General features: G+C 33.6%; 1 protein-coding gene across 1 annotated transcript; it reads left to right on the top strand.

Annotated features, from left to right (window-relative positions):
* Positions 1 to 13420: 13420 nt before the first annotated feature.
* Positions 13421 to 15665, top strand: LOC114182935 (RING-H2 finger protein ATL5-like). The gene is made up of 3 exons (XM_028069746.1): positions 13421 to 13962; positions 14760 to 14863; positions 15077 to 15665. The coding sequence occupies exons 1-3, from the start codon at positions 13801 to 13803 to the stop codon at positions 15396 to 15398; spliced, it is 588 nt and encodes a 195-aa protein (XP_027925547.1). The 5' UTR covers positions 13421 to 13800; the 3' UTR covers positions 15399 to 15665.
* The last annotated feature ends 863 nt before the right edge of the window (positions 15666 to 16528 follow it).

Genomic DNA, 16528 nt, shown 5'->3' with positions numbered 1-16528 from the left:
GCAGATGCATAAGGAACTCTACTCATATTGGTCTTCTCAACTTCATTTGAAGGACTCTGTTTAACACTCAGTTTAAAATGAGTAGCAAGAGGAGTACTCACAGCTTTAGCATTTTCCATCTGGAATCTCTGCAACACCTTCCTAATGTATTGCTCTTGTGATAGATAAATCTTCTTTTCTCTCCTATCACGTGAGATATGTATGCCAAGAATCCTTTTAGCAGCTCCCAAGTCTTTCATGGCAAAAGACTCGCCAAGTGTCTTCTTTAACCTGTCAATTTTGGAAATATCTTTTCCAACAATAAGCATGTCATCAACATATAATAACAGGATAATAAAGTCATCATTAGAAAAACTTTTAACAAAGACACAATGATCAGAAGTAGTCTTCATGTAACCCTGCTCACACATAAAAGACTCAAACTTCTTATACCACTGCCTTGGAGCCTGCTTCAAACCGTATAGACTCTTCCTTAGTCTACACACATATTCTTCCTTGCCTTTAACAAGAAAACCATCAGGTTGCTTCATGTATATCTCTTCCTCCAAATTACCATGAAGGAAAGCTGTCTTCACATCCATCTGCTCAACCTCCAAATCAAGAGTAGCAGCTAAACTTAGCACAGTTCTGATGGATGACATTTTCACCACAGGTGAGAAAATCTCATTGAAATCAACACCCTTTTTCTGTCTGAAACCTTTCACCACTAATCTGGCCTTGTACCTTGGAAGTGTAGAATTTGAATCTTGTTTCACCCTGAAAATCCACCTAGTTTCCAATGCCCTTTTGCCCTTAGGCAATTTCACCAAGTCGTAAGTGTGATTATCATGCAAAGATTTCATCTCATCTTGCATTGCATCCAGCCACTGTTTCTTCTCTTCACTATCCAAAGCCTCTTCAAAACACTCAGGTTCTCCACCGTCAGTCAAGGTTATGTACTCATCACAGGAATACCTTGTAGAAGGTTGTTTTTGTCTATTAGACCTCCTGAGTTGGACTTGAGGTGATTCAGGTATATCACCAAGATCGTCATCATCATCATGTTCCTCTTGAGCATCATCAATTGGAACCTCTACTCCACTTCCAAACTGTCGATCATCAACATCACCATGTTGCTCATTGTCTTGAGCTTCCGTTTCAACATTCTCCAAATTGTGAGTGGGCAACCTCATCGGATTACCATCAGTGAGATTACTGTCTTTCTCGGGTGTGGTCTTCTTCACCTTATCAATGTCTTCAATGGTCTGATCTTCCATGAATTGTACATCACGGCTTCTAACAAGCTTCTTCTCAACAGGATCATAAAACCTGTAGCCAAATTCATCCTCACCATAGCCAATAAAGATACATTGCCTTGTCTTTTTATCTAACTTGGATCTTTCATCCTTAGGAACATGAACAAATGCCCTGCAACCAAAGACACGCAAATGATCATATCTAACATTCTTACCAAACCAAATTTTGTCTGGCACCTCAATATTCAAAGCAACTGCGGGACTGAGATTAATAACATGCACAGCTGCAAGCAATGCCTCTCCCCAAAAGTGCTTAGGCAACTTTGCTTCTGAAAGCATACATGTAACCCTTTCAACCAAGGTCCTGTTCATCCTCTCCGCTAGACCATTCAACTGAGGAGTTTTAGGAGGAGTCTTCTCGTGTCTAATACCATGCTGCCTGCAATAAACATCAAAAGGTCCACGGTACTCACCACCATTATCACTACGGATGCATTTCAGCTTCTTGCCTGATTGCCTCTCAACCATAGCATGAAATTCCTTGAACTTTTCAAGTACTTGACCTTTCCGCTGAAGAGCATAGACCCATAGCTTCCTGGAACAATCATCAATAAAAGTAACAAAGTAAACTGCACCACTAAATGACTTTACCTTTAATGGGCCACAAACGTCAGAATGCACCAATTCAAGTAATTCTGACTTCCTTGAGGGTGGATGCTTCTTAAAAGATACTCTGGTTTGTTTACCAGCCATGCAATGAGAACATTTCTCCAATTCTGCATTTCTCAATCCCATAAGCACATCCTTTTTAGCTAAGCAGTTAAGCCCTTTCTCACTTATATGACCAAGCCTCCGGTGCCACAAAGATGCCTCCATATACATAGCATTCACACTGTCTTTAGCAACCAAAGCTTTAGTCCAATACAATTTAGATTGTTTCTCCCCTCTGGCCATAACCAAGTTACCTTTAGTGAGCTTCCATTTACTAGAACCAAAGTGATTGTCATAACCACAATCATCAAGCAACTGCACAGAGATTAAATTAAAACGGACATCCGGAGCATGTTTGACTCCTTTAAGCAACAACTGCACTCCCATGTTGGTTTGCAGGCAAACATCACCAACACCAATCACTTTAGACTCACCATCATTACCCATCTTCAACACTCCAAAATCACCAGAAGTGTAAGATGTGAAGAACTCCTTCCTAGGTGTAACATGCAGTGTAGCACCACTATCAATAATCCACATGCTCTCATCAGATACAAGATTAACGGACTCAAAGTCACGAAGAAGAACAAGATCACCATCTGTAGCAGTAGTGACACGATCATCATCATCATGATCATTCTCTCTCTGTTTGCCCTTCTTGTCTTTGTTCTCCTTTTTCCACTTAAAACAGTATTTCTGAATGTGTCCAGTTTTATGACAAAAATGGCACTCTAAATTCTTGTATCTTGACTTGGACTTGCTCCTACTCTTCTCTCTACCACCTTTATGTTCCTTTTTCTGACTTCTCCCCCTAGCTTCTGTAACAAGCATCTCAGACTGAGATGAAGAACCATGTGCCTTCCTTCTCATCTCTTCATTAAGAGCACCGCTCTTTGCCATCTGAAAAGAAACAACACCATTCGAGGCAGAGTTCGTAATTGAAACCCGAAATACCTCCCAAGACTCTGGTAGAGTATTAAGCAACCATAATCCCATAACTTCGTCATCAAACTTTATGCCCATTCCTGACAATTGATCTAGGAGCCCTTGAAACTCATTTAAGTGATCAGAAATAGAAGAATTCTCCCTGTACCTCAAATTCATCAAGCAATTTAACAAATACAATTTATTATTGCCCGACTTAGAAGCATACAAAGACTCAATCTTCTCCCACAAAGCTCTGGCATGTGTCTCATTAGCAATATGATTATAAACATTATCTTCAACATATTGCCGAATAAAACCACATACCTGTTGGTGCTCAAAGTCCCATTCTTCTTCAGACATAGAATCTGGCTTCTGTGTAGCAAAGACCGGAAGATGCAATTTCTTGACAAATAATAAATCTTTCATCTTGCCCTTCCACAAATGATAATTTGTACCATTCAAAGCAACCATCTTTGCATTTGCCTCCATCATTCAAGCAAGTAAATATAGCCCAACCAAGAGCTCTGATACCACTCTGATGGAGGAAAACAATAACAAACAATATACCAGAGAATGCAGCGGATATAATTTCCCCTAACTTGCAAGAATCTATGAGGAGCAATAATCAAAGAGCAGCAATAATAAACCACCAAAAGCACAAATAAAGGCACCAAGATTTTTAACGTGGAAAACCCCTCAAATCAAGGGTAAAAACCACGAGTCGTCCAGACCAAAGAAATAGCTTCACTATGATCAACAAGAGTACAAAAGAGTCTTAATCAATAGCACAAATTAGTGCCAACACCCAACCAAATAACAAAGCAACAAAGCTTTCAAATAGAGAAGAACAAGAGAGGAAAACCTCTACAAATCACTGCTGCAGTGCGAAATTAATATCTCCCAACTCAGACCTCATATCAAAGATCCGACCGGTCAGAATGAAGAGCAATGAGTTCCGAACCTGCTGTAAAAATTTCAGCCCGATCCAACGGTGAACGAATCCGCAGCGCCGAATTTACTGCGACAGCTCTATGAAAAACGTGAACAGAATTTTCCCTCTACCTCTCCCTCTATGTGTTAGGGCTTTCAGTGTATTCTGACTCTATTGTTCTGCCTCTCTCTTTATTTTATAGCCTCCTCTCCACTAGGTTTAAGTGAGACATGGGCTTCTCAAATTTTGGGCCTTTTCTCCACATAGGAAGGGAGCCCAATACCCAACACTTACCCGCCTCGTTGACATCCCTAGTGGTGAGTACTATGACAGATATGATGGATCAGGTGAACAGCGTTCAGGACCTTTTGCCAGGTACCTAGAGGAGTGTGGAATTGTCCCACAGTACACCATGCCGGGATCACCTAGTATGAATGGTGTAGCTGAGAGACGAAACCGGACTCTTAAGAATATGGTAAGGAGTATGATTTGTCATTCCACCTTACCAGAGTCACTCTGGGGAGAGGCACTAAAAACGGCAGCTTATATTCTAAACAGAGTACCAACTAAAGCAACTACTAAAACACCTTATAAGCTTTGGATTGGGCGAAAGCCTAGTCTAAAGCATTTCCATGTGTGGGGTTGTCCAGCTGAGGCAAGGCCTTATAAGCCAAATGAAAAGAAATTGGACTCCCGAACAGTAAGTAGTTACTTTACTGGTTATTCTGAGAGATCCAGGGGATATAAATTTTATGATCCCATATTAAAGACAATTTTTGAGACAGAGACGGCTACATTCGTTGAGGATATTGAGTTTGGGGGGAAGGATCAGATTAGGAAATTTGTTTTGGAGGAAGAATCGGTAATAATTCCAGAACCGATTCAAACAATTACTTTTGATGAAGTAAGTTTGGAACCTCCACAAAACATTGCTGATGAACCCCATACTCAAGATGATTTGGTTGTTCGTGAAGAACAAACTCAAGATCCTCAACAACCTATGCTTCATGAGCCAGCACCTTTGTGGAGATCCATGAGAGAAAGGAGATGTGCCATTTCAGATGATTATGTTGTATTTCTTCAAGAAAATGAAGATCCTAACAATGGTGTGATGGAAGATGACCCAATCACCATCCGTCAAGCCATACAGGATCCTAATTCAGAAAAATGGATTGAAGCAATGAGGGAAGAGTATAAATCCATGCAAGACAATAAGGTTTGGGAACTTGTCCCATTACCAGAAGGTGTGAAACCCATTGGTTGTAAATGGTTATTTAAGACCAAACAGGATTCTAAAGGTAATGTGGAGAGGTATAAGGTTCGTCTTGTAGCTAAGGGATTTACTCAAAAAGAAGGGATTGACTTTAAAGAGACTTTTTCACCAGTTTCATTAAAAAGACTCTTTTAGGACAATTATGGCTCTTGTTGCACATTATGATTTGGAGCTTCATCAAATGGATGTCAAAACGGCGTTTCTCAATGGTGACATTGACGAGACGATTTATATGGTGCAACCAGAAAAATTTTGTGTCGGGAGACCCAAAGAATATGGTTTGCAAATTGACTAAATCCATTTATGGACTAAAACAAGCATCCCGTCAATGGTACCATAAATTTCATCAAGTAATTCTCTCATTTGGCTTTGAGATGAATCTTGTTGATGATTGTGTGTATCACAAGTTTAAGGGGAGCAAGTTTATTTTCCTAATCTTGTATGTTGATGACATTCTGCTTGCCACTAATGATATAGGCATATTGCACGAAACTAAGAAATTTCTGTCAAAGAATTTTGAAATGAAAGATTTTGGTGACGCCTCCTTTGTATTAGGAATTCAGATACACCGAGATCGATCTCGGGGTATTCTAGGATTATCACAAAGGAGCTATATCGATAAAGTTCTTAAAAGGTTTAGCATGCATGAATGTAAATTTGGGGATACTCCAGTTGCTAAGGGAGACAAGTTCAATCTCAATCAGTGCCCAAAGGAAAATTTGGAAATTGAAGAAATGAAGAAGATTCCTTATGCGCCAGCTGTAGGGAGTTTGATGTATGCCCAAGTATGTACGCGTCCAGACATAGCATACATAGTTGGGGTTCTAGGCAGATACTTAAGCAATCCATGAATGGACCATTGGAAAGCAGCAAAGAGGGTCATGAGATATTTAAAGAGAACAAGAGGTTATATGCTCACATACAGGAGGTCAGACCAGTTGGAGATCACTGGGTTTTCTGACTCAGATTTTACAGGATGTCAAGATAGCTTAAAATCTACTTCAGGTTACATTTTTATGTTGGCAGGTGGTGCGGTTTCTTGGCGCAGTGTCAAGCAAACCCTTACAGCTTCATCCACCATGGCAGTAGAATTTGTAGCATGCTATGAGGCATCTAATCACGGGATATGGCAGAGAAATTTTGTCACAAGGCTGAAAATTGTGGAAAGCATTGAAAGACCACTTAAGTTATATTGTGACAATAAATCAGTTGTATTGTATTCCAACAACAATAGGAGCTCGACTAAGTCGAAGCACATCGACATTAAGTTCCTAGTTGTTAAAGAAAGAGTACAGAGTGGACAGATTTCCATAGAACATTTAGGGACAAACTCCATGATTGCAGATCCTCTAACTAAAGGACTTCCACCCAAGGTCTTTTATGAGCATGTTGCTCACATGGGTGTTTTACAGTTTGAGGAATCTGAGGTTTAGTGGGAGATAGTTATTTTTATATGTTTTATGTTCTATGTTTAATTTCTTGTATGCATACATTAAACTTTCAGACATATTTGGTTATTTATATATGTGGTTTTAATTTTACACTTTGTACATTAAGTTTTTATATTGATCTCATTAAGTTAAAGTTTGGACCAGTTGAAAATAGATGTGTATATATAGATCACCTTCACATAATTTTTCATGCTACACATTTCATGATGAATCCATGTCATTTGGTTGTGTCAGGATTAATGATCATTGTTGTTTTAGTTGTGATTGATGCAATGAAAAACTGGTTTGGTTCTAATTACTGATATAATCAATGGACGGGACTTTTGGAGTATACTCGAGTAATATAATGGCAATTTTGAGCTCATAAAGTCTAACACATTTATAAGGTTGTAAGGACATATATATTTGTGACCAGTGGGAGATTGTTAGTAATTTTGGGTCATGCATATATATGACACATAATTAAATGTGTTAGGGCCATTATTTATAAAGCCAAATAATAAAGTGATCTGACTAAATTAAAGATTTGACTTAAGGCATATGTCATGAAAATAAATATTGTGTAGAGACCAGTTAGTAATTTCTAATTTGATGAGGGGCCAAATTAGAAATACTAAAACTTAAGTAATTCAGTTTATAAATGGTCGTAATCCCTTTCTGAGAGCACACATAGAGTCATAACGTACTTTTCCTGTTCCTTTCTCCCTATCCCCATCAAGAGAGAAAACCAAAGGGAAATAAAGGTGCTCTACGAGAGGAAGATCACTATATCATTAGTGCTCTCTCATATTATCGTTATGGCCAATTCAGGTACGCTTCCGTTTACTTTTTACAGCATGATTATCAATATGGGATATTGTATATGAGTTTATGATTGATTGTTAAGATCATATTCTGCATTTATGCTTTCAATATTGAGTCAATCTTAAAAGAAAACATATATATATATATATATATATATATATATATATATATAAAGATAAGTTGATCAACTAAACTCAATCCATTTTATCATCTTTGTATAAAATTTTAACTTAAACGGCAATGTAATCCCAGCATCTAAATCGAAAACAATTTTAAGCATATTGAATCTCTACAAGGACTAAATTGTGAACCCAAGAAATAGAAAATTTATTGAGACTCAGATGAAAAAAAGAAAGTACAATACTTTTTAGGTAATAAAATCATATCAAAGCACTTTTTTTATCTGGGAAAAATACATCTGAAGTATTCTTTTTTTTTTCCTTTGTTTATTGCTAGTGCCTGGCTGTGACAAGGAGTAATCATCCAAAACATGAATCTCAATCTCGAAAGTTGTTTAGAAGGCCAAAAGTAAATAAGTGTGTCATTGTTTTGGGTTGGAGTGGCCCCGTTTGTCATCTTCCACTGTGAAAAACAGTTCCATCTTTATGGGCATGTTAATGATGTTTCCTTCCAAGTTCAGATATTTGTTTTATTTAATATATTTATGTCCTTTCATGAATCTGATTTTTCAGTACTAAAGTATGATGGAGTGAAGTACTTTCCCTTCCCTTGAAGAAGAAAATAAAAAAGAGAAAACAGCAAGATACTCACTTGGATCATGAGAGCAAGATACTTTACTTTGATCATGGAACCAACAACTATTTATGTTTGTTGGTTGCATTGGATAGAATTGAAGTACAATCCATTTACACTCAGAATCTCCAACTACTGAAGCTGTTGGGTCATGGTACTTCTTCATACTCAGAAACTCAACAAATTTGGCTCATTCTATGCATCTTGCTAGCTACTTTCTCATGCCAAGTTTAATATTAATTTCATTTTCTAAATCTGATATATATAAAATCATTCCAATAGTTTTTGTTAGTTTTTCTGTGTATATTGTTTTGACTCAAGATTTAACCTTTTAAATGTATAAAATTTGTAAAAATCGATATTTGTGGATCATTTTGCAATTGTCTAATAAAGGAGATTTCATAAATCAATCAATAATTATGAGGAAATATGTTGATACAAAGAAAATATAGATGACTTTTTCTTTTAGAAAAAAGAACATCCATGTTATCGATATCAATATTGAATAATATTGTTAGCGGAAGAAAATGTATTTTTAAAATGCTTTTGAATTAAAGTTAACGGTAAAAGTCTCACATTGATCAAAGATAAAGACAATCTTAATATATAAGTGGGATGCAAACATGACCTTACAAAATTAATTTTTTGAAATTGAGAAATGCACTCCTTAACATGATATCAAAGTCACTTAGAACCTATATACCTGGACGTGAGAGAAATATGTTAGAAGTTCACTCCTTAACGGTTAAAGACAATATAAATATATACTTTTTGTTTTAAAAGCAAAATTATGATAAGAATTTAAATAATATCTCGTGAATAAATCAATTAATCCTAATAATATTATCTCAACAAACTTATAACTAAAATAGTAAATATTTTATATCTACATATTTTTCGTATGAATATGAAATTTTTTATCTTTAATTATTAAAATTTAGATTTTCTTGTTCAATTTAATTCCCCACAATTTTTTTTAAATACAAAAGTAAAGTCCATTAATAAAAATGATAACTAGTCCAAGCCATGACTTAGGAACATTTCCTCACAACATCATCCTCATCCTATTGCGAAAAGCATATATAATTCCACACAACTATTATATTAAATGAGAAGTATATATATCTCATTTATATATATATCGTCACCACTCAATATAAAATTTCCAATGTTTACATGTTTTTTGGTGTGCGAAAATGATACATAGTATGTTCAAATCTTTAATTAAGCATTATTGTGGCTTTGCAACACCGTATCATATAAATTATTAATCAGCCAATACCAAAAGTAGTTATATTGAATCTTCCCCCACTTGCCTATAATTTTTCTGGATTTAGAGAGAAAGAGTACATAGATATGTCATACTTCAAAATGTTTAATAACTCAAATATTAACTGTCATAATTATATGATGTCACAATCCATTTAGCTTAATGTAATGTACTTAGGGAACATTTAAAAGAATTTGTAAAGTGATTTATGATGTGTTTATAAACTTTTTCTTAATATCAAACTAAGGTTTTTCTAAAGATTTTATCTCAATAAGTTTTATCATTATGAAATATCACCTAATATATCTATTTTTTCATGCAACCAAAATTATAATTTCCATTTTCATGCAATTGACAGAAGGAATCTTTGGTACCATATATAGTGGTCAGATCTTAAAAGGAGTTTTAAAAATCTGAAAAGTATTTTAAAGAGTGTCGTGTTGGAAGAAAGTGGATATCGTTTTCAAAAAATAGTGTTGACTATTATTGACACTGAAGTTTAATTAATTTTATGAAGAAAGTATCTAGTCTCTTCCCTAATTAATGGTTCATGTCTTTTCTCATGAACTATTATTTTTTTTTTCCTTGAGCTAAGTGCTGGTGTTTGTATTTTTCTCTTTTCTTTGTCACATGACACATTGAGAAGCTCACACAAGTCCATGATTTGGTCAACTAGGGGTTGGTGGAATGGGAACATAGGGGGTGTTAAAGCTTCATTTTATATTATCTTTCATTACAAAATGTGGTGTTTTATAATTAAAATTAATCTTAGTTTAATGTATTATGGTAGTTTTTGTTTTGTTGAGTATACAGTCACTGATTAAAGTTTAATAATAAAAATTAAATATTTCATATGTTAATAACAATTTTTTAATGTACATTTTGAAATAGTTAAATAAAACTTGAGTATATACTTTTAAAAATATTAATATTTGAAACATAATATAAATGAGCTTTAGGAAGGAAGTATAGTTGAGATGTGTAAGAGTGTATAATGATGCTTAGTATAAACTTTGACAAGATAATATAAATGGAAAGGTTTTATTTACAATTTTAATGGAAAAGTAATTTATTTTGTTTATATTTTTGTGTTATTTCTTTTCAAAATAAATCAAGATCTTCATTTTGTATTATAATTAGACATAAAACTTAAATTATTTTCCAGGGTTACAGTATTTTTAATTCCTTCTCACTCAAAGATTTGAATAAAAAAAATCAAACAATTCATGTTTTAAAATTGGTCAATTTGAATTTTAAAAAAATAAATACATAAATCTAACTCATATACAGATTAATCAATATAAGAACAATGTCTATTTGATTGTGTAATATTTCCATTAATATTTTATTTATTAATATATATTTTCCATACAATGAATTTAGTTATGTGTATTATTGTATTAGTTTCTTATATTTATTTGCATTTCAACAATATCTCTCGATGTGGTTGCATTTTTAAAAATATCACAGAACTGAAAGAAACCGCTTCAGGGCGAAAATTCAAATGTATTTAGATCGTTATCATATATATTTTTTAAAAAATATATAATGAAACGTAACCATAATTAAAACAAATATATGATTTTAAAAGGTGTGTGAAATTGAAGATAGTCCAAATCAACCATAAAAAAAAAATCCCCCTTATTTTGCATCACAAAAACTATCAAGTGGTACGCTCTTTAATATTCATCAAAGTAATTTAAATAAAATGACACTAATTTTCGAAATTAACATTATTTCTTAAAAAACCAATGTTGACCTATGAAAAAAATATACAAACCATTATTCTCTAATAACAAAAATGATAAATCACGTTATGAAAATCAAATCAACATTTTCTTACTTTGTTTACCTTTATCCGAAAAGTGCTCAGAAGTATGGAAGAATAACTCAACCTTGGAAATTGAAAATATTGAATTAGTATTTCTCAGCCTCTGCTTTTCGTTACAGATTTCTACATTATATATATATATATATATATATATATATATATATATATATATATATATTATATATATATATATATATATATATATATATATATATTATAACATGTTAATTAAAAATTATGGCAGTACGTTAGATTAAAAGTAATTAGTAGAATATTAAATTGATTGACTTTGGTGGCAATTTGTGACAATAAAAACTGGGCAATTAAGACAGCACACAGTCACAGTGATGATAAGCATTGAGATAAGAATCCCATTAATTTAATTTTATATAAATCTGAGATTGAATATGAACACCATTCACTCTTCAACGGTATTGCAATATGAACACCATTTATTTTTAACTTCATATAGGGATCGGTTACTGCAAAAAAAAAATTTACATTTAAATGTAATTATTTTAAAAACGATAAGTAACATAGAAACTTGGATCTCAATTTTTTTTCCCCAAAAAGTCATTTATATATACTAACACTTATACTTAAAAAAAATCAAGGTAATTAGGAAAAAACAAAGAAACAAAACATAGCATTAAAGATGGTTTTCCTATCACGTTTGAAAATTCTAATTTAATAATTTGTAATGTAAGCATAGATAAATATGATTGGGATTTGAGTATAAAACCTAATAAAAGCAAGATTTATTCTTAATAGAAAAAATATATTTCTTTCTTAAAATTAAATTATACACCTAATTTTCCTATGCACCAAAGATGAGTAACACGTGAACGTCGTATTAAAAAATCGTGTGAATAACATCATTACTTTCCTTAATTAGTGAGATTATTAAAATCTTTTAGTGTTTTATTTTTCACTTCCAAAAAAGAAAAGAAATAGGGAAGTATATGGAGTGGTACAAAGAGACAAAGCACGAGGTAAAGTAAAGTATAAGTAAGTAAAACAGCTCATCCTCAAGAATTGATGTTACCGATGCATTTGGTGGTTTTGTTGTTATTTCTTTCTTACACACAAAGATATAACATCAGTGTTAGAATGGAGAAAGTGAAAAAATGAGGGAAAAACCACAGAAGACTAACATAACCTTATTTTTAATTAATTGTTATTAAGCATTTCATTAGTTTTTAATTGTTTGAATTAATTATTTCTGTCAATAATAGTCAATAGTTTACCAAATATTGAACAAATACATAATCTCTGATGACATTTTCAAGGATAAATGAAAAAATATATTATTAAATTATTTTATATTAGTTATAGCTTTTTTAAAACATAACTCTTATGATAGAATAAAATACATTGAGATCGAGACTTAATTAGTGAGTTTGTTCTCAATATTTCTTCTTCTTCTTCTTTTTTCTTTATTCATGCTGCTGTTTAATTAATTATTTGAAATACCTTACATGCATATATTTTATTGTTATTATCCAAAACATAGATTGCACTAAATATGTATGAGGAATTTATATACATTTTTCCAAATCACATTAATTTAAAAAATTGTAAACATATTAAAAATGCAAGATTTACGGAATGTGTATTTTTTTTATTTAAAATTAATTACGAAGGATACAAATAAGAAACAAAAATAAAGAGTAATAAAGATGTAATCCATGATTGTTAGTTATACATGTTTTCTTGGAATATCTAATCATATCTTAAATATTAATTATACATATTTCTCTTTTACATAGTATCATTGTTTTGTCTATCAGAAATATAAACATAAATATCAATTATTAAAAAATATAAATTAGTATGATTTTTAAACACATTACTATGTTAAAAGTAACAATTAATTTTAAATAGTAGTAACAATGGAAGGTGCATTTAGTGTATGTTAAGTCATATTCTTAAAAAGACTTTGTTGCATATCAGAATGATTTTCCAAGAAAGATGTAACAAGAGAAATGGACAGAACATCAAATCTTGTCCTCCTTAAGCTTAAACAAGTTTGAGAATTGTCAGATCTTCAAAATCCAGTGCTGTTCTTTCTTTCATAGTTTTTTTTTTTACCGTTAAGATCTTTTGCCGCCGAAAAATTGACAGCCACTCTCAACCGTCTGATCAACAAATCCCCAACATCTGTGAGGGTCCACCTCATGCAGTGGACCCCACCTGCACCGTTCTAATTCCCAAGTAAGAAAATAAGAGAGTTTTTTTTTCTCTCTCTACACGCTCTTGTCTGTTCCCCCACCACCATCCTTTGAGTCACACCAAAGCCACTGTGATTCCATTCCATCTCTTTTCTTTTCCTCTGAATAGCTCTAAAGTTTCCATTTTTCTGACATGGGTATCTCTTTTCTTCTGTGTTTTTCTTAGTTTTTATCTTCTCTTGTCTGTTCCGACTTGTCAAGTGTGGACTTTGTCTGGGGTGCCATCATGCGTTTGGGTTGAAGAATCTGTGAAGTGGCGGTGTTCTATATGCTGTGGTGCTGCTTCTGTCGCTATTCCTGCTTCTAGCTTGAGGGGTGTGTTTGTTGTGCTTGCATCACTTGGCGCGTGCGTGTGTGTGTGTGGATTGGTTTTTGGGTTGGAGATGTTGGGTTCAGGTACCAATTTGGTGACCACGGTCATTGGCTTTGGCATGAGTGCCACTTTCATTGTGTTTGTCTGCACCAGAATCATATGTGGAAGGCTAAGAGGAGGTGTTGAATCTCGGATGGTGTATGAGATTGAATCAAGAATTGATATTGAACAGGTAAGTTCGACTGTGCCTTTTTCTTCCTTCCCCCTTTTCCTGTTTTTGCCAGTGAACGGGGCTTGATTTTGCGTGATTTGTTCAATTTCTATGAAACTTCTATCAATACTGTAATCTCTATTTCATTTGGTCACGACTCATATGTTATTTTTCTGATCCGGTACTTAGTGTAAGAGGAATGATGATTGCTGCGATTTTTACTTGTTCCTTCTAACATTTGATTCTGATGCAAATGCTGCATTCTGTTTCTAAAAAGTAAATCTGTGGCTTGTCTCTAAGCTTTTAATCAGATGTTGGGAATTGGAAATAGGTATCATTAAATGTGTATTGCCCCTTAAGTTAATTGCCATTTGTCATGATAAGATTATGCTGATGTTCTAATCCAATTCGTAATCGAGACTTTTTCAATGTTAATGACAAAAACAACTACAAAGCCTTATCTTACTGGTGGGGTCGGGTAAATACATCACACCACACGACACACCATTGAGCTGGGTCAAAAACCAAATCTTTATAGTCAAAAACCAAATCTTTACAAGTATTCACACTGCATTCGGGTTCCGATGCAGCGTTTGTAACTCATTTAACAACTTAGCACTAGCCAAATTCTGTCATGAACAAGTTTCATTGTTAATACTTCGTATAATTTAAAGTTCATGAATTGAATGTTTCGGGACCCTCCAAATAAATGGTGGATCACAAGAGAATGGACTTTGTCTAATTTGCAATTTAGTTTGTGATTCTATACTGTGAAGGTTGGTTGCTTTAGATTTTAATTTTTCATTGTTTACTGATAGCCAGAACATCATGTTAATGACCCTGAATCAGAACCTGTTCTGCTTGATGCAATCCCTACTTTGAAGTTCAACCAAGAGGCTTTCAGTTCCCTTGAACACACACAGTTAAGTTTTAGTCTCTCAATTGTAGGTCACAGAGAACAAGTTCCTCATGTTTTCCTTGACAGAAGATTTCAAACTGTTGCAGCAATTTCTTACTGCATAGCATTGTTCATAGCACATGATATACAAACAACTTTGATAGATTATTAAGCTCTTGCAAGGAGGAGATAGATAGATATAGATATAGATATATATAACTTAGTTTGGTTCTGCAGGTGTGTAATATGTTTGGCAGATTACAAAGAAAGAGAAGTTTTGCGTATCATGCCGAAATGTGGCCACACTTTTCATCTTTCTTGCATTGATATATGGCTGAGAAAACAATCTACCTGCCCAGTTTGCCGTCTGCCACTGAAGAACTCTTCTGAAACAAAACATGTAAGACCTGTGACGTTTACCATGAGCCAATCCCTTGATGAGTCTCACACATCAGAAAGAAATGAAAATGTAGAGACACATGATGAAGAAGCTACTCCTACTGCAGCCAGTAACTCTTTGCAACAACCAACTTCAGGTGAAGAAGGAGCAAGGCAATGATCTAAGAAGAGAAGAGTGAAAAATTTCTGCTTTTATAGAGGAATGCTTCTAATTATAGATTGGATTCAAATTCTTTGTCTGTGATATGGCCTTCATATTTAATCTCTCGGTGGTGTAAATATGCTTCCTTTTGTAGCATATGAAGGCCTAGTTTTTGGTGGAATCTCTTGCATACCATGCTTAAGTTCTTTTCTCCATGGTATCACTCAATCAAACATACCTCTCGTTAATGCTTAACCGATTAAACAAATGTTTGATTTTCTTATTTTTCTTCTTGTAAATTTCTTTTCATTAGCAGATTCTTTGTTTTTAACAAATGTATCTTGAAAATTTGGATGGCGAGAAAGGAAATAAGTCATTATAAAATCGTAATTACATTAAGCAACCATTAGTGCCAGCTGTTGAGGGTCCATTTTTAATAATATTTATGGCAGAAAGTTCTTTACCAAATACTAAACGGCCAGTGGTCCCCTGTAACTACTAATAACAATAACTGCACACATAATATTATATCAAATATATCTGTAAATCTAACACATTGAAATATTATAAAGAATTCACAGAGAAAAGTCTTGTTATAAAATATGTTTATGTAGCAGGATAGGTTCTCTGAGTGATGTTCAAGCGAGATCAAAACGAATATGCAAAACTTAATGTTGTTAAAGGGGATATGCTATGATCACTTTTTCAGGATTCTTGTACAGATTAGAAATAGGATACAATCCATTAGTTATATATATTTATAATTTTTCTGATGTAAGTTGTACATAAAATGCCATTAATAATTGAAAGTGTGTCTTTACTATTTATGGAGGAATAGAGAATCAATCTAGAAAGGCATCAAAGCCAAATTTCCTAACATGTTTACACATGCCAGGTCATCTTGCAAGTTGTAACTATGATCATCTATCCATGTGCATTGTGTTACCTTATACTCTTGTTTTTGTAGGAAAATAGCAACCTAATGGACTTAGATCAATGTGCTACTTTCATGTGAAAATGTTGGTTGTTGGAGGTGTTGGTGTTGCTGATGATATTGTTAGGAATCTAAGTGTGACTATAAGTTTTATATTAAGTAGAAATAAAAAAGTTGAACAACACAAGAAAACAAATACTCATAAAATTATTGT

Source organism: Vigna unguiculata, chromosome 5, assembly GCF_004118075.2.
Source record: "Vigna unguiculata cultivar IT97K-499-35 chromosome 5, ASM411807v1, whole genome shotgun sequence".
Classification (NCBI taxonomy): domain Eukaryota; kingdom Viridiplantae; phylum Streptophyta; class Magnoliopsida; order Fabales; family Fabaceae; genus Vigna; species Vigna unguiculata.
The sequence above is the reverse complement of the archived record's forward strand: the minus strand, read 5'-3'. Positions and strand labels throughout refer to the sequence as shown.

What these genes read in the sequence shown, in the direction of transcription:
- LOC114182935 (XM_028069746.1), top strand. Translation starts at nt 13,801, where the DNA reads ATGTTGGGTTCAGGTACCAATTTGGTGACCACGGTCATTGGCTTTGGC. An exon ending in CAAGAATTGATATTGAACAG is followed by an intron (nt 13,963 to 14,759) that starts GTAAGTTCGACT and finishes GTTTACTGATAG; the next exon opens with CCAGAACATCATGTTAATGA. An exon ending in AGTTCCCTTGAACACACACA is followed by an intron (nt 14,864 to 15,076) that starts GTTAAGTTTTAG and finishes TTGGTTCTGCAG; the next exon opens with GTGTGTAATATGTTTGGCAG.